Raw genomic sequence first — 23,293 nt, forward strand, 5'->3', positions numbered from 1 at the left:
TGTGAGAGAGAAGTGAAAGGGTGCATGCGGCCTCCACGGTAAACCAATCCGTCTCTCATCCAACCTTTGGACTCTCCAAACCAACCCAGCTCCCGTCAATGGAATTGGCCAGAGTTCAGATGACAACTTGTACGTCAATGGGCATATCTGCCAACCTCAGGACAGCTCCAGGTCTCAAAAGGTCAGTCAAGTGTATCGCCCTTGGATCTGTGTCTTTGTTTAGGTCGCATGCATGCTTTAGTCTGTTGATTAGACTGGGAGGCTTGATTCGAGGCCATTAGCAATATCTTCCAATTTTGCCGGTCAGCTGCATTGTATGTACTTCATGGATTTCGATTATTCCAGACGGATTGAATATCTGCTTGTCATGATACATTTGATTCTGGGTTGTAGCCTTAAGTAACGTCCGAGGCCAACATGATGATTTCCAGAGAGGGAGAGGTTCACTCTCAAAGTACGCCCGGTGTTTGATAACTTTGAGATATGATGAAATGAGTTATACGTCGATAGTTGTCTCTTGTTTCCACTTGCGACGTCCGTTGCGCGCGTCGAATCAGAGTGTCTTTAGGATGGCTGAAGAGTTGACGTTGAAGGGTATCACGTGGGATCAGAAATCAAGTACCCACGTACATACAATGCACGAATCTGATTGGGTCAAACATGTGGTGGGAAAGGTGGGGGCGGGAATGCATGCAACAGCAGGGCAGCCGTAACGATGTTCATGTCCATCACTTGGAATGTTCAACGGCGAGGCAGCTAGTACAACCAGATTCGTAGAATTGGCAATAGCTTAGAAAGTTGGTTTCTGTCAGCAGATCCGATCTTTAGACATCGCTATACACGGATAGGCCGTGTAGAAAATTCACCGACTGCTTGGTTTTCGCATTTCGTTACCCCCGCCAACAAGATGCTGTCAATCCTGAGAAAAGCGAAGCTCAAGGACAAAGAGCTTCGCATCCTCATGCTGTAAGCAATCACATGCCTGCTTCCAGTCCGATTGCACTATGCGCAATTTGCTGACAGGTACCAACGCAGAGGTCTTGACAATGCAGGCAAGACGACGATTGTCAAGAAAATCATGAACGAAGATGTGAACACGGTCAGCCCAACACTCGGGTTCATCATCAAAACCATAGACTATGAGGGTTACAAGCTAAACATTTGTAAGTAGTAAATTTCTGTTACATTGGCATAGGTTTGGAAAAACTCATTGTGACCTATTCTAATCACAACAATACGTATAGGGGATGTTGGTGGCCAAAAAACGCTGCGGTCGTACTGGAGGAATTACTTTGAAAAGACAGATGCGTTGATCTGGGTCGTTGATGCCACGGACAGGCTGCGCATTCAGGACTGCAAAGATGAACTCCACAGCCTGCTCCAGGAAGAGGTGAGTAATCCCCGCTCAAATATGATTTGTACTCCAGTTTGCCAATTTTGTCCATGTTATTGACCCAAATCTACACATCCAGCGACTGTCGGGATCAAGCTTGCTTGTGTTTGCCAACAAGACCGATGTAAGGGGGTGCATGTCTGAGGACGAGCTGCGGGAAGTGAGTACCTATACTTGATGATCTTTCCTTTGAAATGCGAAAGTAGTAATGCTGATGTGTTTCTCCCCAGGCTTTGCGACTCGATGAAATCAGGACGCATAAGTGGAATATTCTGCGGTGTAGTGCCATGACAGGCGAAAATCTCAAGGAGGGCTTGGCGTGGGTGGTTGAAGATGCAAAGGCTCGTCTTTTCCTGTACTAGGACAAAGAGCTGTTATGGTTAGTGGTTGGGATTGGTGGTCGGCAAGGCACGGGCCGTATCCGAGATGAGATGTGAGACGATGTTTGGTTTGTCTTTTTGCCGTGAGGATACGAGGCGATACATGAACAAGACGGTTGGGAGATCTGTCGAGCAGCGGTCAGCCTTCAGGGGAAGCGAGCCTCCCTTTTGCTCCCCTTGAGGTTCCGCGTCTTCCAGAAGGACGGGCCAAAGGTGGAGTACACAAGCAAGGAGCGGTGATGGGTAGAGATAAAACCGGACAAGTTGGTACCTGTCGATGAAGAAACCATAATGGACATTTTGATGTTGGATTTCCGACGCATGATCCGACCTTCTCAGTTAGGTTGAAACGGAGTTAGAGTCCGCAACGACTGATGGAAGCCTCGAAAATAAGATCTCTTCCAAGAACGTGATTGATGCGTGGAGGGCAGTTGGGCCGATACCGCCTTGCTTATAGTTTAGATGAGACATGGGTCAACAAGGACGAGGGCATTCTGGGCTGACTTTCTTGGACTCGAAAATCAAGGTTCCATCTTGGGCTGAGCTTCCACTTTCATGGTGGCAGCCCGGCACGCGCAGCCCTGTCGCCGGCTGTTGCGTTGCTCCGTCCAGTCGCTCTCTGTACCTGACGGTGCTCTGTTGTTGCAGCAGCTTGCTTCCCGTCAGATGGCGCTCTCGGGGCATCGATTGGGCACCAGCTGCACAAATGGCATCGGATCCACCCTGTGGATTCATTGGAGGCTCGTGGAAGGCGTGCCCCGCTCCCGCCCGCTGTGCATCCCGACACTTTCGTGCCTTGCGTGCCCGGGCATCCTTGGAGACGGAACAGTTCCCAAGAAGCAGCACATTGTACCGTAGCCGCCCAGGATTTCAGCTCCGCCTCCAGGGTAGACGGTCAACCCGGCTGATTGATTCTTTCGTCCATTGTACGGGCATGTGTATTTCATGTTGACATCAAGCAATCTGAACTGACGGCCGTCATTTCTGACAGCGTGCCCGGGACATCCATCCCTCCATCCCTTTTTCCCTCCACACCTTTCTCTCGGCCCCTCCTCCCCCCCTTTCGTATCCTTCCGCTTCCCTTCGGCTCCCTTCCGACGGCACCCCCTTTCGTTCCTTCGTTCGTCCGTACCACTCGGCTCCCGCCCACAATAGACAGCGACAGATAGCGACAGACAGCAAGCGACAGCACAAGCACGCCACTGTCAGGCATCGTCGCCCAGTCGTCTCAGTTCGGTTCCGCTCCTTCTCCATCTGCATAATACCTACGCATCGACTTGGATGTGTTGGTGCTGCTGGGAGTGGTCTGTTCTTTAAATAACGTTTATAATCTAATACTTGGACCTTGTACCCCGGAGGTTACCAGACAACATGTCTGACGAGGTTTCCGACTTTTTGCGCTCTGTCGAGCTGTTGAAAGGAAGACGTGAGGAAGAAGACGAAGCACGCTCGCGCGAGCTGGAACAAAAGATATTGGCAGAAAAGGCTGAGCGACAAGCAAGACGACTAGGTGTGTTTTCTATCTACTCTATTATTACACTACTACAACTTCGTTGTTGCTCTTTCTCTCCATGTCCTAAGTAGGCGGGGGATTGCGGATCAGGCCAGGAGCTTCACGAGTTACACATACACGTCCAAGGGGCTGCTGTTGCTGCTCATCAAAGGGGCTGGTCGTTGCCCAATGTTCGGTGCCGTCTTGTTGATGTTGTTGTTGTTGTCGACGATAACAAGATAGTCCAAATACGGGGCCAACGGGTGACCACATACGAACGAAAATGCAAAGAGAATGCGAGGCTTGACTTGACTTGACTGAGGAGGTCTGACTTATTTTTCGTCCCATGTTCACAGAGCGCGCAAGGTCTATCTCCCCTCAGAAATCGTCTCCGGCAAACACCCACCACCACCGCACAAGCATTGCTAGCATTGCCAGCACCATTCAACCTCCCGATGGCGTAGACCTGTCCTCGCCCGCACACGAAACTACTGGAAGCCCCCGAGCACACTCTGTCCAGCTATCCGACCCCATGGAGCCCCTGTCGCTGGCTTCACCCACAAAGGAGAACGAGTCGCCGTCGTCGCCGTCGTCGCCACCGTCGTCGTCGACGCCTTTTGACTCGTCCGAACCAAGCAAGCGATCAAGCCAGATCCTCACCTCTCCTTCGGCTGCCATGCCCTCGGCCCGTCCCCTCTCCTGGCAGAGACGCCCTACATCTCAAGCTTCTGAGCGACCCAAGACTCGACCGTTGTCGGTTTACGCTGCTGAAAATGCGGCTGCCAGTCGGGCAAACGCTGCCATTACCTCTCCCACAGAGGAACAGCCACCACAATCCGAGACAGCACAGGTGGAAGATGAGGATACGGTCGACACTTCCCACTTGTCGCGCACCCAGCTTCCCGATATGGCTCAAGACGCCAGTGCGCACACCCCTGCCGCTACAGAACCAGAGGCGACACCCGCCCGTCAGAGCTTACTCAATTCTCCTCTCATCACCAGTGCACCGCGTTTGGACCCTCCAACTGGAGATTCCACCCACGATGAGCCGGAGCCACCTTCTAATCGCATGTCGATGATGTCTCCCAATAGCCGTGCCTCGCCTGCCACATCAAGAACTGGCTCTCCCACCAAGGGCTTAGGTGGATTTGTGCAGAGTGCCATGATGAAGCGCTCCGATAGTGTTAAGCGGTGGAGCGTTAACTCGGCAGGCCTAGCGCGTGCCGAGTCAACTGCCTCGAATCGCAACAGTATCTTTGGACCTCAACTAGGCAGTCCCACCAAGCCGGACACTCAGCCGGACGCTACGACCCAGGACGATTCTAATCCAAAGCCGGCATCGCGACCAGCTTCAATACCCGTTCCGAGCTACGAGGAAGATAGGCCAGTCACTCCTGCTCCGCTTAGCATCACCCCACAACCGTCTGCGACCGAAACCAAGGAGACCAACACAGAAGGCGGAGAGGAGGAGAATACGTCGATACCCGTCAGCCCCTCCAAGACAATGGACCCCCGGAGATGGAGCCCCTCCAAGTCATCGAGCTGGCTTGAGGCTGCTCTAAACAAGCCCGAGTCGCCAAAGACCAAGCCAGCCCCCAACGCCAACCAGCCGGCCTGGATGGTCGAGTTGAACAAGGCTAAGGCGCAGAAGACCGGTAACACCAGCGTTGATCTCTCACGCAGCGCCTCAGTCCCTCTGAGAAAGACCGAAGTCAAAACGGGTGGACTTATGCGGACTACCCCGGTTGGCTCAGGTCTCAAACCCTCCACTGGCCTGAGCATTTCTACGAGTGCGGCCGCAGCAGAGAAGCCCGCATTGAGCGGCTTGCGTAACGACCTTGTCAGCCCTCTCTTGAGGAAAGGAAGCGAAGATCCGGCGTCTTTGGCAAAGACACCCACCACCGAAGAGGCCAGCACTCCCGTTTTGAAAGATTTCCGGGCAAACCTGAAGTCGCGCGCCCCACCCTCTTCTGGTGCAGGCACCGAGGGTGAGGTGGATGAGCTCAAGAACGTCTTTGGTAAACTTCGGAGGGCCAAGACCGAGAAATGGGTGGCTCCAGACCCCCTCAAGGACAACATTCTACGAGGAAAGTCTTTGCTCAACCATACCGGAGGTCCCATGAGGAGTGAACGGAAAGATGAGCTCAAGGAGGCCATTCTCAAGAAGAAAGAGGAGTTTCAGAAGGCCAAGCAGGAGGGCCAGTCGTCACCCACCAAAGCCGCCAGCCCTGTCGTTAGCGAGAAGGCAATCCCCGAGGCGCTTGCCAGGAGACTGGAACTTGGTCGGTCTGGAAGCTTTTCCTCCAAGTCGGTCGATCTACCAAGCTCTGCTTCTTCGGTCACGTCGCCGAGTGCAGCTTCTCCAGGCAGCATCCTAGACTTTGACCGGACAGGCCTTTTGTCTCCCAAGAGGCGAGAACTTACTGACATTGCAGCTCAGATCGCACCAAAGCCTACCACTGGCCTGGACAAGGAAGCTTCTGCGACCAACGAGGTGCAATCCACAACGCCCAAGGCAGTCAACGTTCCAGGACGCCTGAGCAAGGTGGGCGGCTTAGCCGACAGGTTCAACCCTGCCTTGGCAGGATTGTTGGCCAAAGGCCCTCCGGCAGCCGCTTCAGGGGCTAGTAAGGGATCTGGTGCAGCTGAAGAGGAGACTACGCCCAAGCCTGGACCCCAGTTGACGCACATGACGAAGAATCGTGCCCGTGGACCTAGGAGAAAGGCGCCGACTTCCGTTCTCAAGCCAGCTGAGGATAACGAGGAAAGACTTGAAGTAGAGTCACCGCCTGCTGCGAAGGAGGCTGTTTCTTCTCCTATCGAGGAGAAGCAGGTCACGCCGACCATGCCAAAGCCAGAGTTCATCACTCGTGTTGACTCTAGGGCGTCTGTGAAAAGCCACGGACATCAACGTTCTGGGAGTGTCGCCGACCTCGTCAACTCTTTCAAGACAAAGGTGGCGGAGGAGCCTAAGCCAGCTGAACAGCCCAACACTGCTGATCTTCCCTCCCGTTCACCTACAAAGATTACTCGCGGCCGTTCAGCGACCAAGGTTCTTGAGCAAGCTACCGTGTTCGCCGCCTTGAATCAGCAGCCTTCAGAACCCGTTGAGCCCAAGAGCGAGATGGCTTCTGCGTCACCTGCTCGCCCGGCTCTGAGTCATACTCGTTCCAAGTCAAAGGTCCACGAGCAAGCAGCTCTATTCACGACACTGAACCGGCAACCATCTGAAGCTGCCGAGCCTACCAAGGAACCGGTTGCCCAGTCGCCCGTGCGGCCGGCGCTCAGTCACACCCGCTCCAAGTCCAAGGTACAGGAGCAAGCTGCTGCTTTTGTGAACAAGATGAAGGCAGAGCCGAGCGAGCGTAGTGCGGAGACCTCGCCTGTTCGACCTGCGTTGGGACATACTCGTTCGAAATCCAAGGTCCATGAGCAAATTGCCGCTTTAGCTGCGGCCAGCCAAAAGCCCTCTGAGGCTGCTTCCGAAGCAGCTCCCTCCACGCCTACATCGATCCGGGGACGGTCTCGCGCAAAATCAATTGTTCAAGAGAAACTGGCTGCCCTTGTCACGGCCGACCACCAAATGAAGCCTGCGGAGCCTGAGGCAGACATGGCCGCTCAGTCTCCCTCCCCAAGAAAACTTGATATGAAAAGAATGTCTAGGTTCCTTGATGAGCAGACTCAGCCGATTCTGAATCCCGAGACCGAAAAGACTTCACGGCCGTCTTCCCCTGTCAAACAACGGGCTTTCCCCGATTTTCCTCGGACTTCGTCAACGAAGGACGTCTCGCCGGTAAAAGACACCAAGGTCGACTCGGAACCAGTCGTGTCCGTCAAGGCTGGCTCTGCGCTATTTGGAGGCGGTGCTAACGCGGGTCTGCCTCAAGTAACCACGAAACCTACATCGCCTCCCCCGACCGAGCCTGCTGCCGCCACGACCACCTCTCTTCCTCCCCGTGGTCCAGTCAAGACGCCAACTCCCGAGCCTAGAACGGAACTTCCACCAAGACTGCCTCTTTCCGCGCTGTCGAGCCCCTCTTTCACTTCGTCTCGCAGACCTTCTGTACCTGAACAGGCCCCTCTTCCAGAGCCCCAGCCTCAGCCAGAGGTGCAGTCACCGCCGCCGCCAAAGGTCCCTCCCAAGAGTGCTAGGCCGTTGCCCGCAACCCCAGAGGCCGAGGCTCCGCCTGTGCCCCGCAAGGACAGCATCCCACTTCCTTCTCTCCCGAACTTTGACTTTCAGCAACAACCTCAGCCACGACCTCAGCAGCAAGCTCAGCAACAGCAGCAGCCACAGTCACCCCAGCACCAGCAAACTCAGCAACAGCCACGCGGTCTCCGACATACGAGGTCGGCATCAAAGTACGGCTCAGATGCCCAGGCACTGTTGAGTGACTTCTTTGGTACTGAGCGTCCTCGTCGTCGCTACATGGCCGACGCCGCCGACGTGATCATGCGGCGGCCAAACCCTGGCTTCCGCATTCAAACCCAGCGTGCCCAGCTTTACCAGTTCGCGGCCGATGGCAAGAAGCTGCCCGTTCCCGCCCACCGCGAGCGTATTCTCTTTGAGCGGGAGATGTACCTCTGCACCCACACCTTCACCAACGAATCGGGCAAGAAGGTGAGCGAGGTGTACTTCTGGGTTGGCGACGAGGTTCCCGAAGCGGTCACCGACGACGCCCTTATGTATGCCGCGCGCGAAGCCAGAACGTTTGGCGGCAAGCTGGTCAAGATGGTGCAGGGCAAGGAGACCAGCGAGTTTATGCAGGCGCTAGGCGGTATCGTCATCATTCGTCGCGGTTCCAGCAATAAGTTTGACTCGCTCGCGCAAACCATGTTCTGTGGCAGACGCTTCCTTGGACAGGTAGCGTTTGATGAGGTAGACTTTGCGCCTTCGAGCCTGTGCTCTGGTTTCCCTTACCTGATCACCAAGCAGGGCAAGTGCTACTTGTGGAAGGGCAAGGGGTCGGATGTGGATGAGCTTGGCTGTGCTAGGCTCGTTGGTATGGACTTGAGCCTAATGGGGGAGCTGGAAGAAATTGAGGAAGGATTTGAACCGCCGAACTTTTGGAGGGATATCTTCGGGGGTGAAGGTCCGGGTGTCCGGCCGATGAGCGCGGATCATTGGAGGCTGAAGCCAAATTACGAGAAGTACTGTGGGAGACTGTTTTGTTCGAATGCCAATGCCTCTGGCAAGGATCAGGTGAGTTTTTAATCTGACCTTCCCCGTCACTGCCAATTCAACATGCACTAACGCAACAACAGATCGTCGAGATCTCTCCGTTCAAACAAACAGACCTCCTCTCCACAAACATCTACGTTCTCGACGCCTTCTTCGAAATGTACATCATCGTCGGTGCTCGTTCTCAGGACCAATACGCCTCCTTCCACAACGCCCTCGACTTCGCCCAGGAATACTCCATCCTCGCCGCCGGCATGGAAGACCGTCCCTTTGTCCCTATCTCCACCGTCGTATTGGAGGGTATTCCCAGAGACCTCAAGAGCGTATTCCGCAAGTGGTCGGATTCGCTCAGCCCGACCATTATGAATCACCTTGGTGGCAATGTAACCGTCGGCGGTGGCAGTCCGCCTGCGGATGTTAGGAGCCCGGGAAGTGTCAGGAGTTTCAGCAACTCTAGCATTATGAGTCAGCATCCGGGGCAAAGTGGTCAGACTCAACAGGGCCCGGGGTTGAGAAGAGGAAGGAGTTTGAGGATCGTGCCACTTAACCAGGCGCTCAAGGCTCTGCAAGACTAGGAGAAGGCAGAATCTGAGTCAAAATGTCTGTTGTGAAGGATCTATAGGGGACAGTGTATGAGTAATCTGGAAGTGTGAAAAGGGGCAGCTGAAAGGGCATATTTGTCTTGACTTGTTGGAGTTTATTGACGGAAGATATCAAAGGCAAAAGGGAAAGAAGCATAAGTCGGTTCGGTTTGGGGCTGCATTGTGATGCGTAGCATACTAAAAGGCGGTTCAAGACCTGGAGTGGAAGCTAGACATACACAGACTACACCGGGTCGCAGAAGTTGCATAATTTACTTTGTTGAAGCCATCGAGAAGCGTTTCATGCTAGTGGTTTCTGTATGTCGGATTGACGGGAATGTGTGAAGGGCTGTTGTGTGTCGAATGGCTGCCACTTTGTTGCTACGGCAACACAACGGTCATTGTAACACAGAGGGAGCAGCGGGGAAAGCACACACTCGTCAGCTCTTGCTGTATGCGAACACTCATAATGTACTCAAAGTCTAGGTAACTACTTGTAGTTGTAGACCGAAAGCGGTGACATTCACATGTTAGTTGATAAGCCTACCTAGCAAGTCGGATCCGATAACGATAGCCTTGGGCTGCCCATGCAACAAGCGAATCACCTCCGCATATTGGGGGGTATCCTGACCCACATCAGTGCACTGAACGTCACCACTGTAGCTTGACAACAGCAGTCGCTTTTTCCAAACCAACCACTTTTCTTTCGGCATCGCTTTCGGAGCAGAGAGCTGCCACATCGACGCGAAGAAAGCAATGTCTTACAAACCAGCTTCATTCACCCGAGTCACCATCGCAACCTAATCCACTCTCCAGAAATTTATTCACGGATAGCCATTTCACCATGGCGCCCGTAACCGCCACTCACCAAGAGGCGCAGGGTGCGTCTCTCCCCCATCCTCCCCCTTCCGAACCCATCCAACTCCCTCACGAGATCTCTTGACTAACTCCCCCTTTTCCCCCCACCACAGAGTCCGTCAAGAATGTAATACAAGACCTCCTAAACCTCATGGTCCAAGTTTCCCAATACGACACCAACCCTTCCTCGAGCAACAACAACACGCCCACCAGCTCCCGAGCCAGCGGCGGCGGCGGCGGGGGACACGCCTCCTCGCGCGACATCATTGCCCAATCCCTCCAAACCCTCGACGCCTCCCTCCTCTCCGTCTACCGCACCGCGAACCTCCTCCCCTCCTCCCCCTCCTCCCCTTCCAACAATCTACCACAGCAGGGAACCACCGAACTCGAACGCGCCGAAGCCGCCCAATTCGCCTCCACCTTCAACAACACGCACAACCCGTACGCGCCCCATGTCCACCAACCGGGCCCGCAGAATCCAGGCATTCCGATCCCGCTGATCACGTACGTCGAGAACGGACGGAACCCGGACGTGTACACGCGCGAGTTCATCGAGCTGGTGCGTAGGAGCAACCAGTTGATGCGGGGCAAGATGCATGCTTTTAGGGATTTCCGGGACGTTCTCGCTGGCGAGATGGAGGCGGCGTTGCCGGAGCTGAGGGAGGATATCAAGAGGGTGGTGGAGGCGACGGGAGGGCCCGGGCCGGCGGAGGGAAGCGAGGAGAGGGCGAGAGAAGGGGTGGTGGGCAGTTTGAGTGCTGGTGGTGAGGGACAACAAGGACAGGGACAGGGACAGGGACAAGGGCAGCAAGGCGGGCAGTAGGAGTGTGCTTCGCTGGATGCTCTATCACCGATCTCAGAAGAGTGAGGTGCGGACCGTGTGGGCGGCCTAATTGGAAGAGACAGTGCCAACCACTGCGGAAGAGGAGGGGGTCAATAAGTCGCAGGTGGTGCTTTTCTGATTGCTAATCTGGACCTCGTGGGTGTCCTTGAGGGTTTACATGGTTGTTTTGCTGGGTAATGGCGTTTAAGAAAACAAAAGGAACAAAAGGGATTAGGCGTTTTGCGTGGATTTTCTTGGGGCAATGGGTATATTGAGGCATGGCGTACGCATGAAGGGGTTTATGAAGGATCATGGATAGGAGGCACAGTATGGACGTTAGGTGGAATGCTCATCAAGAAGGAGGCTTTCGAACTTCAAGGGAATTTAATCTTTATAATTTCCCAATCCCGGTGCTCGAGTCAAAAGCGAAACCAGTGATTAATTTCCAAGCCCCAGCAGACAACCAAAGGACAGGGCAACCTCCGTCTCTCCTAGTTTTCCTCGTCTGAAGGATCGCAATGCCAAAAAGAACAAACTACCATAGCAGTGGGTCCAGAAGGGGAAATTTTCAAAAAGAAATGGACGAGCTGGGAATCGAACCCAGGACCTTTCGCATACAGATGAGTATGCTAAGCGAACGCTCTACCAACTGAGCCACACGCCCTATGTGTGCTTTGTTATTGGTTGATTATGCTTTTGGTGCTTAAGTATGCAAGGTCTCCCTTCTGAGAGAGCATACTGACAAGGAGGATGACCAGCATAATCACAAAGGACAAGGACACTCGCCGGTCAATTTCCTGTAATAAATGGTCTATCAATATCTAAAACTACTGCTAGTAACAATACTCAAAAGACAATGTTTTTTCACCGACTGGCCAATCAATCACACATCAGGTACCTTCAGGTATCTAGTTACCCAATCCATCCATCTATCACTCACTGTCTTCCAAATAACCTCTTCAACTCAGCATGCACACTCTTCCGCTTCGGCAGCCTCTTTACAGAAATACCAGCACCCAACGCCCAACTGGTATCTGCCGTCACCATCCTTCCGGCGCTCGGCGTCCGAGTTTGAGTCCAATTACTACCCCTGAGACCCGTACCTCCTCCTTCTCCTTTTTCCTCCCTGGTTCCCGTGCCAGGAGTGGATTCCGGCGATGAGATTGCTCCTTCTGTTTCTTTGGCACTGGTAGAAGCAGCGGTTACCACGGGTTTCCCGATAGTTGGTTCCCCCTTGCTGTTGTTCCTGGTCAGTTTTCTTTGGATGGTGATGTTAAGTGGAATGGGAGATGTGGGACCGTTGGGACTGTTGGGCGGACTGTTGGGGGGACTACCGTATGGTAGGCTTCTCGGCGGCAGAGCTGGTGACTGAGGTGACTGAGAGTGGGATGTGAAGTGGTGATTTTGTCCATGATCATGCGCTCCTTCCCTGCGCAGAGAGTGCGATATCGACCGGCGGATTGTTACTTGTCCGTTCGCAGCTGAACACGGCTCTACTTGATGAGAGGAACACCCTACTTCTACACCTACTCCCACCCCTTCATCAAGAGCCCCTTCTCGACGTATGGAATGGGACACCGACCTCCGGATGGAGGTCCTTTCCCCACCATGGGATGATGGCTGCAAAAACGACGACGGTGGTTGAGAAGTCGAGTACACCGAAACCCGATTCGCCAGCAAGTCCCTCTCAGTTTCTCCCGAAGATGTGGTGTTACTGAGTTGACCCTCCCACCCCCTCGTCATAGCGCTCACACCAGGCCCACCTGCCCGAATCGAGCGTCCCGATGACCGAGTCACCTGTGTCGGGGAGGAAGAAGAAAGAAGACTTGTAGAAGCCTTGACGGGCTGATACCGCTCCAGATACTCGGAGCTAGTTGATACAACAGGTATCGAAACCGTTGCGGAGCTCATCCGGTTGATTTGGGATTTTGGCCCTGCCTGGCCACTTCTCCAGATCTGGATTGGCTTTGGCATACTTGCTGCCCCAAGCTCGTGGGTTTGTGCTCTCTGCTGTCTTTTTGCTAGGTTGTTTGATTGAAGATGAGGAGGAGAAGAGGGAAAGCCAGTGTCGGAGCTGGTGGGAGTCAGTGGACGATAGGGCTGTTGGAGGACGCGTAGGAGAGGGAGTGGTTGGTTTGTAGGTGTGTGGCGCTGGTCTTTGCTTGCGATGCCTCTTTCGAAAATGGTGGCGACGTTTCGGACGGATGAAGGACGGGACAGGGTTTCCGATTGATTGTTGCAAGAGGAAGTAATGGAATTTGAGGAGACATTGGAGTCTGTTGAGGGCCATGAGTCTCTGGCTGAGTTTTCGGCTGAGTTTTTGGTTGTTTCCTTGGGATGGCTGGAGGACATAGAAGGGACGATGAGCGGTTGTTCGCTCACGAAGGAAGTACCGGTGCGAAGATTGGGAGTTCGTCGGCCAAGGACTGAGGAGGGCCGCGATATAGCATCGTCGGACGGCGCTGGGCTTGTTGCGCGGGGTGATATCGCGCCTGATTGTCGACGGATGAGAGCATGAGTAGCTGCCGGCTGAGGTAGCGTTTGGATAACCGTAGCAGTAGACGAACTCTCGGATAATCCTTGACTGATGGGTCGCGGCGTCGAAATTGTCTCTCTGGACTTATCATGCCTCGAGTTGATAGTCCCGGTTTTGTGATCGAGATGTTCCCGCGCTCCAGTCTGCATCCAGTCCGGTATCGGCTTCATCAAACCCGGTCTAAACGCCTCTCGACCAACAGGATCAAAGATGTTGACGTAGATAGTCTCGGGTTTGTCTGAGCCAGAGCTTGAAGCCATCTCGTCTCTGGTCAATGAACTGTCATCCACCGCACCCCTCCTCAACGACGATAAACCACCCTTACCACCATTTCTAGTCTTCTTTTTCTCTTTCTTCCTTTCCTTCTCCTTATCGCCCTCCCTCACTTCCCACCTCTGTCTCGTCAACCCTCCATCTACTCTATCAATCCTCTCCAACCCCTTCTCCACCACAACCTTCTCCCTTTCCTCCTTATCTCCATCCCCAAGCCCCTCTTCTCCTTCAACATCAACCAAGCATCCCTTACACAGCGGCACCTGATCAATCTCTCTCCCCCTCTTCCTTCCCAACATCTCCCTTCTTCCCTTTTCATTATTGTTCTCCAACTTTGCATCGCCATCCCCCCAAACCTTCCCCAACCCAACCTCGGGCGGTCTCACCACCCTCTTACTCCCGCACAACAAACACCCATAACACGCTTTATGCCAGAAACACCAGCCCAGGCTCACGCACTCCTCTCCGCGCAGAATCACTTCGCCACACACCTAGTAGATGGACAGGTCGATTATGGCGCGGTAGCAGGGGGGACAAGCTGGTCTTGGTACTATTTTCCAGCTGCCTCTTCCATTAGAGGTGGTGCGATGGAAGATGTTCCGATCGGAGGAAGGGTAGGGATGCCAACAGAAGGTACACGTGAATGATTGTTGTTGTTTTGGGGGTTGGCTGCTGGTCGCTGCGGTGGTGGTGGTGGTGGCGGTGGTGGGAACAGAAGGGTTGTGGATGCCGTTGCCGCCGCTGTTGGATCTTGGCTGGGATTTGGGGGTTGAATCAGGATGGTTATGAGTCGCTGAGTCGATGGATGAAAATGAAGTGCGGTTGTTGAAGGAGAAGGAGGAGGAGCGGGAAGGGGGTTTAGGTGGGTTTGCGTCTCGGTTTCTTCTTGTCGAGGGTCTTCGTTGGATGTCGAGGGGTTGGCGCAGAGGGGGTTTCCGTGGTTGAGGATTAGGAAGGGAGGACATGGCGACCGAAGTTGGGAATCGGAGTGGTCACCTGCCATTGAAAGGGTTATTCGTTGGTGAGGCCGAGGAAGAGAATGACAGTACGCGGAAGGGCGAAAACATCAATGTTATAAGTGAAGAATGGGTTCACATCTTTTGTCGCTCGAACTCCGGACCAGGATACCTTGGTGGTAACAGATCCGAGAACAAATGTCTGTTGAGCGTACGGTAAGGTGACCTAGCATGTATGTTGAAATCGCTACCGAACGGTTTTGGGTTTATGGATGCTTGGTACCTTGAATATGGAACTCAGCGAACAGGCTGAAAATGGGAGTTCAAGATCATCGGGCACAACAGATGGGATGCTCTGGCGGGCTTCTCACTGAGAATGGCATGTGGCCCCAGGGGGATGTCCAACTGGAGGCCTCCATGTCAGCTCGTGTCTTTACAGCAAAGATCGGGAAAGACTGACCGACATCAACATTGGCAAGAGCCCCCTGCACATACAATCACATACCGGTAACAGGCATGGCCGGAAGGAAAGAGCTACTCAAGGGTAATGAATGCAAAGTACAATAATTCAAGCTGGCTGAGGTGATCCTCAACTGAAACCTATATCCACACTCCAGCAAGACTCGCTAGAAAATAGCCACACAAGGAAACTACCGGCAAAATATCAAAGCCTTCTCCTACTTGTAACCATGTCCATATACACATCAACTCCATTACCAGCCAACGCCCTTTCTCCCTCTAGAATGACAGATAGAGCAATGTGGAAACAAGACCAGCACCACGGCTAGCTAAACAGATACATAATATAGTCATGTGGGCTCTCCTCTGGAGCTAGGCCGAAGCAACCATGAGAGAGAGCAAAGGGTCAAAACCCTCAAGTACAAAGTAAAAAAATCGATACAGACTGTCAACCCAACCGTACGTAAGAACCCAAGTGAGAATTGGAGAATAAGTGAGAGTACCAGTCGTAGCAATAGCGGTTTAATCGAGCCGTAATTCGCAGTGCTGATGCCAACCCAAGGCAGCAATAGTCAAGCCTCTCAGTCGAAAGTCAAGCGCCGGTCTGTCCCTTACTTACGGTTCTTTGGCCTGGCGAGCTGTTCCAACCTACTAAGACTGATCTTAGCTGCCGCCTTCTTGACCGGACTTCTGTGTGACTCTTTCTCTTTGCTGGCAGTAGTTGCGGAAGCAGAAGCAGTGGCCGTCTTCCGGGCGCCAGCAGCAAGACTCTTCCTAGCACCGAGATTCTTACGAGGGCTCACGGGTGCAATGCTCTTCCTGGAGCCGTTCGTCTTGACCGGCGCTGCAGCCGGCTTCTTGGCACCAGCGTTGGTTCCAACCAGTCTCGGGGCAAGAAGCGCGTCCCCCTCCGGCACCGGTTCCTGCTTTTGTCTCTTCGCAGCGCGCTCGGCCATCTCCAGTTCTTCTTCATCGGTGCTGACACGGTTGCGCTTCTTGGTGGCGAGACCGTGTGGCAGAGCGAGGTAGATGGGCGATGGGTCCGCCGGGGCCTCATTCTCCTTATTGTGTGACAATATCACGGGTGACATCACCTCCTCTGGGTCGGGGAAGCTACCGGGCATGCTAGACTCGGACACAGTCGGGAGGAGAGATGGGCGAACAGGGCGAACGGTCGATTGCCCTGGGGAGGCGCCGAAAGATGGGCGGCGCACGCTGTCAAGGTTGAGGGTGCGTTCACTGCGGAATGAGAAGGAGTCGGAAGCCGACGATGCCTCGACTGTTGTGGAGTCAGCCTTGAACTGCTTCACAGCAGAAGGCTCCTGAAACGAGCGGGCTTTGGCCTCCTCGGTAACATCGGGGTAGAGAAGGCCCCGGTCGAGTTGTTCCTCGCGCAAGATGGCGTCCAAAGAAGGGTAATAGACTTGGCCAGGTGCCTTGCGGGGCTGGGACTTGGAAAGAGCCTGCTTGACGGGAGAGGGGGATTTTAGCGCTTGAGCGACAGTGGCGCGCTGCGTCTCAGGAGTGAATGCCACGTGCTTGGCGAGGCTCCCGCCTGGTGTAGTCAGATGAGCGGAGGTAGCGGTCTCCTCTGTACGCGACGCAGTCGGGGTCTTGGACGTGGGTGTTTTGGAACCAAAAGAGGCGGGCAGAGGGATTTTAGTCATGGTGCTAGCCGTGGTGCTCCGCAGAATCGACTTGGCGCTAGCAATTCGGCTCGTGGGAGTCTTGACATCAGCCCGGGGTGTCTGCTGGGGTGTCTGGGCTTCCTTTTCGTTGAGCGTCTCCATCTCGGTGTCGATTTGTTGCTTGATCTCCTTGCTGGCCTGCTTCTCAGCCTGCTTCTCCAAAGGCTTTTTGGATTGGTTCTCGGATGGCTTCGCGGTATTCTTGACAGGTTCCTCCTTGAGGGTGGGAAGTTTGCTTGCAGTGGTAGGTCGAGGCAGCGCACTCTGGATCGATTTAGCGGGGGACTTGAACAGCGACTGTCGTACCGGGGTTCTTGCTCCTGTTGACCGAGCAAGAGAGGATCTTGTGGGGCTCATGATGGATTGGCGGACAGACTTGGGTCTAGGAATGGTCGAAGCAGTCGCAGTAGAAGCGGGCTTAGGCTTGGGCATGGAGCTGGCAGCATCGTGGATGATGGCACGACCCTTGGAGACGTCGTCCTCCTTGTTCTGACGAAGACGCTTCGCGGGCGATCGGCCCTCCTCGTCCTCATCCTTGGCCTTGGCGGTAGAAGATGTCGGCGTGGGCTCCTTGGAGCGACGGCTTGGGTCGATGTCGTCGAGATTTGCCTTGGATTGAGATCGCTTGACGCCCTTCTTGAGAGGATCGGGAACGCGGCCCTTTTGAGCTCGGAGGATGGAGGGGTGATTCTCGATCGAGTCCATCTTTTTGAACTGAGCCATGTGAACTTCGCTGAAGCGACTTGCTTTGCCGGTAGCCTTTGCGATCTTGCGGTTGGCCTGTTCCTCCTTTTCCCTTTCGGCTTCGCGCTGGCGGATCTCGTCCTTGTACTTCTCGGCTTCCTTGCGGATGTCCTCCATCATGCTCTGGGCTTGCGTACTGAGGGCTATGCCGGCTGCTGATTGGGCGACACGGCGGAAGGTGAAGTCGGACTGGGGGACCGATATTTTTGTGGGAGTGGACTGGGCGATTGGGGGAAGGTCATCGTCACGGTTGGTGGTTGGCTTGATGTCAGTAAACCCCAAGCGCAAGCCAGACGAAGGGGCGTGAGCCATGGTCGGATGGACTTTGCTGGGATGCATCTCGGACATGGGCAGTTTGACGGGCGACGACTTGCCCGGGGTCCTTGGAACGCGCATTGGTGACGAGGCTGCGGCGTGACTCTTGCGGCGTCGAGGCGCGGGGAGGGTTTCTGGCTCGGCGCTCTGGGTTTCGGAGACGGACTGAAGGGTAGACGTCGATCTGGATGAAGGTTCTTTGACGGGAGACTCTGGCGCCTGGGATCGGAGCGGCAAGGTTAGCACACGCACGGAGGGTGTTGGCGACGGCGACGGCGACGGCGACGGTGTTGGTAGAGGTGGTGGTCGTAGCAGCGGCATGGTAGCAATACAACAAGTAGGGCAGCATGGGCAAGGCAAGTAGATACTTAGTATGGCGCTGCTTGTTTGATGTTTGTTTACGCGAACGATTGGGGGAGCACGTACCTGGGACAGGCTTGCTAATCGTGCAGAACGGCGCGTCATGGTCTGTAAACGATGGTGGCAATGCTGGCCAATGCAGAGATTCGCGACGATTGTCGAAGTGCCTTGTTTCTTTTTTGGTGCGTGGTGTGATTTCGGTTGGAATGCGCAAGGCTTTGATGAGCGACGATGGGGGGAATGGAAGATGCGAAGAAGGCTAAGAGAGATTGAGACGTGTAGGGGTGGAGATGATGTCAGTCGCCGATCAAAGAAGGGCGGGATGAACAGAGGAAGTCGATGGAGTGGAGGAGTCGAGGTTGGGCAGAGCAAGGCAAGCGAAAGCAGCAGCCCAGCGTGGTGGGGTGGGTCGATTCCGTTTGTTGTTGCTCGCTCTCAGGTTTGGGTTTGGGTTTGGGTTTGCGGGACTGGAGACGGATGCCGTCAGTGTAAACAAACCACTGTACCGTGGTTGCACAGTGAGAACCGGTCAAAACACTGTTTGTAGTACAGTAAGAACCCCTGCTTTTGCAACTAATGCCGGCAGCCCAGATTTTTTGCAAAAGAGGGGGGTTTGCAAGAGGGAGGACAGGAGCACAGACCAGGTAAGAGTCTTCTAGCCACTCAGCAATAGTTAGAGGTATTAGAAAGTGGGTCCCTGGAGCTATCAGACCCCGGTATACGGGTATAAGAGTGCCCGCCCCACCAAATTCGACCCCTGCTTTTGCAAATCCGGGCCGTCAGCGTTGCAAATTGCAGGTTGCAGGAATAGCCACCAGAGGGAATGCAGGCAGTAGAAATCCTTTGCAAAAGAAGGGATTTTGCAAAAGAGGGGGGGTTGCAAAAGCAGGGATCATTACTGTACCCCCAACGACGGACTGGAACGCAACGAAACTTCCATTTCGAATTCATCTCGAACGACTAACTGGAGCCCCGGGCCATTTGCAGAGGTGGTACCTTCCCATCTCAGACACTTCTCACTCTGACATGAAATCAAGATCTCTGTTCTCTTCCATCTGAGTAAGTCGTTCTTTCTCTCTTCAACCCAACCTTGAGCTCTCGTCATTTGGTTTCATCCAGTCACATCACAAAGAACTGAGTCTACAACAACCAAAGCGGTGGGCCGGAATTCTGCGGTTGCGTTCTCAGCCCGTCTGATCAAAGGCATTCACTTCAAGTTATCGACATTTTTTTTTTCTGTCATCCAAATGTTGCCAACCTCGAGTTCCCGCCAAAGAGGCACCGCCGTCATGGCCTAGCAACACATGGACACGAGTGATTACTGTCGCGACCGAATATGGGCATCAAAACAGCAGAGCTAGAAAAGCATCCTTTCTTCACTTGCTCGAACAGACACTTGGGACAGGTTGCATCTCCTTATGACCGGCAACGGAGCAGTAGGGCCTCAAGAACCGGGCACCACTACATCCAAACTACTCAATATCACGAGTTGATCTCCTCGAGGGACGATTATTAGGCCCCAAGGTCGAAATTCGAACAAGACAAAGTAGGATAGACAGCAAGTCGCCCGGCTCCATGACCAGCTTGCTCACAGCCTCTCGCCCACCCTTCACATTCAGCAGTTGGGTCGATCTCCTGCCATTGCCAACAGCCCTTGGTGGAATGGGATTTTTATCCTCCTCTTATATCACTTTGGCTGACCTGCGAACACGTCTGGCGAGACCGTCTCCTGTGCCACACATGCACGTTCGACAGCCCTTCACTTTGCGCTACATGTATCGCACACATGCAATGCTATGTCAGACTATATTTGTGGCATACCTCATGGTCAGGACCAATTCCTTCACTGACGGCCTTATGGTAAGAAGGGCCAGTACCTGCATCCACACGTACATCTCCAGGCTTCTAGTCTACTCCGAAACCGCAATCAGCCAGCCATACACTCAAGCAACACCAACCCAGCTAGTGTGAATCACCAGCTTCCTCTAACATGCACCACTTTTTGAACAAAACGTTCCATCACCTCAAGACCTCAAGGCCTGCAGACGGTGGTCTCCGTCGCATCTCGCCCAATGTGCGTGCTAGATGTCTGTGATCAGCACCAACCTTACAACCCGCGCCAGCGTCAGATACGCCACATCTGTACGTGCCAGCGCGGGTTACACTGAAAGATCTGTCGGGTCGTGCTCTGTGTCAGTGTTGGCAGTGCCGCAATTCCTCAGCGGTTCATCACACGCAGGATCGGTTGTTGAAAATGATGAGTGACGACACAGTCACTTCGCTGACGTTCTAGTCCTGCGCAAGTATTACCCAAAGAAAAATCGACGATGTTGCGGCTACTCCTGCCCGGTTCTAATAATGCTAAAATAGTGTACAAGTGGAAAAACTCCAGGTGTCTAAAGTCTACCAAGCATCTGGACACTCCCAGTTCACTTCAAGCTTCAAAGCGTGACAAAAGCGAGCCATCACCCTTCTCTCAGACTCTGTCTTGTTCTGATATCCATCCCATCAAGCCAATTAATCGAGCCACCCAAGTACGCCATACACTTTTCCATCTCAACTCCTGTTCCGTCAAGTTTGGTACCGGAAAGGCCATGACGTTTCCAAGTCCGACCAAAGGCGACTCTACAATCCAAGCGAGTTCGACACAATTGGTCGGACCTGATTCGCCCAGACCTGCCAACAGCACCAAGGCCGACACCGGGCAACAGTCACCGAGCCACCCTCCCAGAGTTCCACCCCTCCCACCATCACCAAACCACCATCAGCTCCTCGGAGATGCAGAAGACAAACTTTGCAAGAGAAGCCGTGCTGATTCGCTGTCTACCCCGCTAGTCCAGTCCGTTCCGCCATTGGAATTGTTATCGTCCTAATTTGGTTCCAGGCATTGCACAGAACGCGGCAGGGTAATCCCCACGGGTACAACTTCCATGACAAGGACTTCCGCATGCAGTTCACTGCTTCACCCTTGACTAACCACTCGCCATGCTTTCTGACCAGCTTCACGATTTGATCTCTTCACAATACCTATAGTCCACTTTGCAGCTCTCTTTTGCCTCTGGCCAGCAACCTAGAAGCGTCTGAGGGTTCAGGTGGGAAGAGAAGCTCGCCAAAAGCGAGAAACCTGCATTGGCCAATACCACCCAAAGCAGGGGCTTTAATTCCGAGTTGGTGAACAGTCGTTGCTTTTTCTTCCCCTTTATGCTGTGCACTTTCGTGTTCCCCGCGGCGCCAGTCAGCCCCAACAACGCGGCTCATCCGGTCAATGGTAGGGTAACCAATCACACTCATCGGTCCTTGGCATCACTCGTCTCCGTGTTTTCCACCACTTCCTGGTTCTATACTTCAACAGCCACTGCATTCTCTATGCACTCTATTACTGGATTCAAACACATTGACCTGATAGTGTCACCTGGCCCGTCCGCACCCGTAGTGTACATGGCTCGGCACGTGCCCTCAGGACAGCAGCCGGGACGATACTAACCAAGTTCGCCAAGCAAAATGTGTGGTTGACGCCCGCTGCACAACCTTCAAAACGTAGAGCACTTACACGATGTTGTAGACAGGGGTCCTGGAGAGTAACCGGAGCAGCAGTTTGCAACAGCCAACTCGCTCAATGTCTGGCACTTTACAATTTTTTCCCATCAAACACACACAACAACCACGAAGGACGAGAACCTTTTCTCGATTCTCCAAGACTAGCAAACCAGAGATCATTCCCCCTCAATATATGTATCACAATCCACAATGGAAGGATCAAGATGTCAGGGCGGAGGTCGACCGTACATACTGTAGCGTGCCCGCTTGTTTGGTGGGCTCAGGTGACCATGGAAAATTTTGAGGGTATTGGTGGCTTGGCAAGGCGAGAGACGGCGTGGCTCCGCTACCGACCCGCAACATGCCCCTCAAGGTCGGGGCGCCGATGATGCATGAAACCTGCAATACCACACCTCCTACCTTTAATTCCCCTCCTAGCCGTCCCACCGCCGCTACGAGTGAGACCGATCTCGCTGACAGCTGTTGACAACTTGACGACCTCAGTCTAAAGGAATTGGCAACCTCCTCAGAATGCCGAGATACCTTTGTTCAGACGGACGTCATTATCTGCAGACTTTGGGAATACGAGCCAGGTGTAAGCTGCGAATTATGGCCGCTTGAAGCTCACTGCCATTTTGAGCTGCCTGTGGGTGAGAGACAGTACCTCACCAATATTACATGGCTCTATAGCCCTTTTGGAGGAAAAGAAAAAAATTATACGGCTGGCAACGGCTTGAGATGCGTCATCGGATTGTGGCCAAGAATTTGTGCCTGAAGCGAGAACTCATTGACACACCAGACGCGATCGATTTCGCGGGTTTTGCTTCACACATCCGAACCATTGGAGCCTTGCAGTAGGCGAGTAGTCAAGAGTCCTACATGCCACAACCAATGCCAGATCTACCTGTGTAAGTTCCTCATTATTCGAGGTGACGAAGAAGGCTCATTCATAGCTCAGTTGAAAGCTGGAACCTGTAGGCATTGCCATTGCAAGTTGGCTCCGATGTTGGCTCCGGCGGACATGGCACTAACAGCATGTTCCTGAGACAGCTCATGCGGCCTGTCACGGGGCCTGGTCTACCATTCCTCTATGCCAAAGCATTTTAAGACTCTTTGACAAACCATCGTTGGGAGTAGAGACAGCCTGGATCCCCGTACGTAAAATTTCGAGATCTAACAGCGAAACCTACCCAGCCCTATCGGCATTCCTGTAGCAAAAGAGACCAAATCTGCTGGTATGTAATGTCAAGGGGCCATCGAGGTACACGGTAGTTGGAGACGGGCACAACGGAAGACAGGGAGCCAGCCGGTCGGCCCAAGCCCATGTAGGCAAATGGAATCGGCTGATGGTGCAGGTGCTGCAGAAAGACTTCCCAAAGCGGTATCGGGAATTTCCACTTTGCAACACAACAGGCACCATTGGCTCCAGACGAAGTCGTCCGCCAGATGCCACTGTGGGGAGCGGGTTGGCAGCCAAGCAGAATCCGTCGATGTTGGACACAAGACAAACGCTGAGGGCCGCGGGGTCCAGGTACGGTAGCCACTACATACGGAACATAGCCGTACCCAGAGAGGAGCCGGTGCTGATGTTTCGAACTTTCGTCTGGGGAAGCCTGCAACGTGGAAGATTGCGTTCGGGGGCTGGGGGTGGAACGGGGCGTCAACGTTGGTCGTCCAGAAGTCGATGGAGCCATAGGGTTTTCGGCCTAGTGTCGT

General features: G+C 53.8%; 4 protein-coding genes and 1 non-coding gene across 5 annotated transcripts; 3 read left to right on the top strand and 2 right to left on the bottom strand.

Annotated features, from left to right (window-relative positions):
- The first annotated feature begins 739 nt into the window (after positions 1 to 739).
- B0T23DRAFT_118572 (ADP-ribosylation factor family-domain-containing protein) lies at positions 740 to 1,837 on the top strand. The gene is made up of 5 exons (XM_062831999.1): positions 740 to 966; positions 1,036 to 1,163; positions 1,245 to 1,390; positions 1,473 to 1,553; positions 1,624 to 1,837. Exons 1-5 carry the CDS (start codon positions 908 to 910, stop codon positions 1,753 to 1,755), a joined length of 546 nt encoding a protein of 181 aa, XP_062694249.1. The 5' UTR covers positions 740 to 907; the 3' UTR covers positions 1,756 to 1,837.
- A 1,307-nt stretch (positions 1,838 to 3,144) lies between these two features.
- Positions 3,145 to 9,022, top strand: B0T23DRAFT_403646 (uncharacterized protein; the record flags this gene model as incomplete). The annotated part of the gene is made up of 3 exons (XM_062838800.1): positions 3,145 to 3,283; positions 3,622 to 8,468; positions 8,531 to 9,022. The coding sequence occupies 3 exons, from the start codon at positions 3,145 to 3,147 to the stop codon at positions 9,020 to 9,022; spliced, it is 5,478 nt and encodes a 1,825-aa protein (XP_062694250.1).
- Positions 9,023 to 9,504: 482 nt separating this feature from the next.
- On the top strand, positions 9,505 to 11,112 carry B0T23DRAFT_411781 (transcription factor subunit Med10 of mediator complex-domain-containing protein). Its single transcript, XM_062839450.1, has 2 exons — positions 9,505 to 9,909; positions 10,000 to 11,112. The coding sequence occupies exons 1-2, from the start codon at positions 9,873 to 9,875 to the stop codon at positions 10,707 to 10,709; spliced, it is 747 nt and encodes a 248-aa protein (XP_062694251.1). The 5' UTR covers positions 9,505 to 9,872; the 3' UTR covers positions 10,710 to 11,112.
- Positions 11,113 to 11,288: 176 nt separating this feature from the next.
- On the bottom strand, positions 11,289 to 11,373 carry B0T23DRAFT_t147. The gene has a single exon. It is a non-coding gene; the product is annotated as a tRNA-Ala (tRNA).
- A 174-nt stretch (positions 11,374 to 11,547) lies between these two features.
- On the bottom strand, positions 11,548 to 18,491 carry B0T23DRAFT_335973 (uncharacterized protein). The gene is made up of 5 exons (XM_062835801.1): positions 18,107 to 18,491; positions 15,553 to 17,899; positions 14,156 to 14,415; positions 13,974 to 14,009; positions 11,548 to 13,766 (listed from the first exon to the last, which is right to left on the bottom strand). Exons 1-5 carry the CDS (start codon positions 18,143 to 18,145, stop codon positions 11,646 to 11,648), a joined length of 4,803 nt encoding a protein of 1,600 aa, XP_062694252.1. The 5' UTR covers positions 18,146 to 18,491; the 3' UTR covers positions 11,548 to 11,645.
- Positions 18,492 to 23,293: the final 4,802 nt, after the last annotated feature.

The sequence above is a fragment of the Neurospora hispaniola genome (genome assembly GCF_033458365.1).
Source record: "Neurospora hispaniola strain FGSC 10403 chromosome Unknown B0T23scaffold_3, whole genome shotgun sequence".
Classification (NCBI taxonomy): domain Eukaryota; kingdom Fungi; phylum Ascomycota; class Sordariomycetes; order Sordariales; family Sordariaceae; genus Neurospora; species Neurospora hispaniola.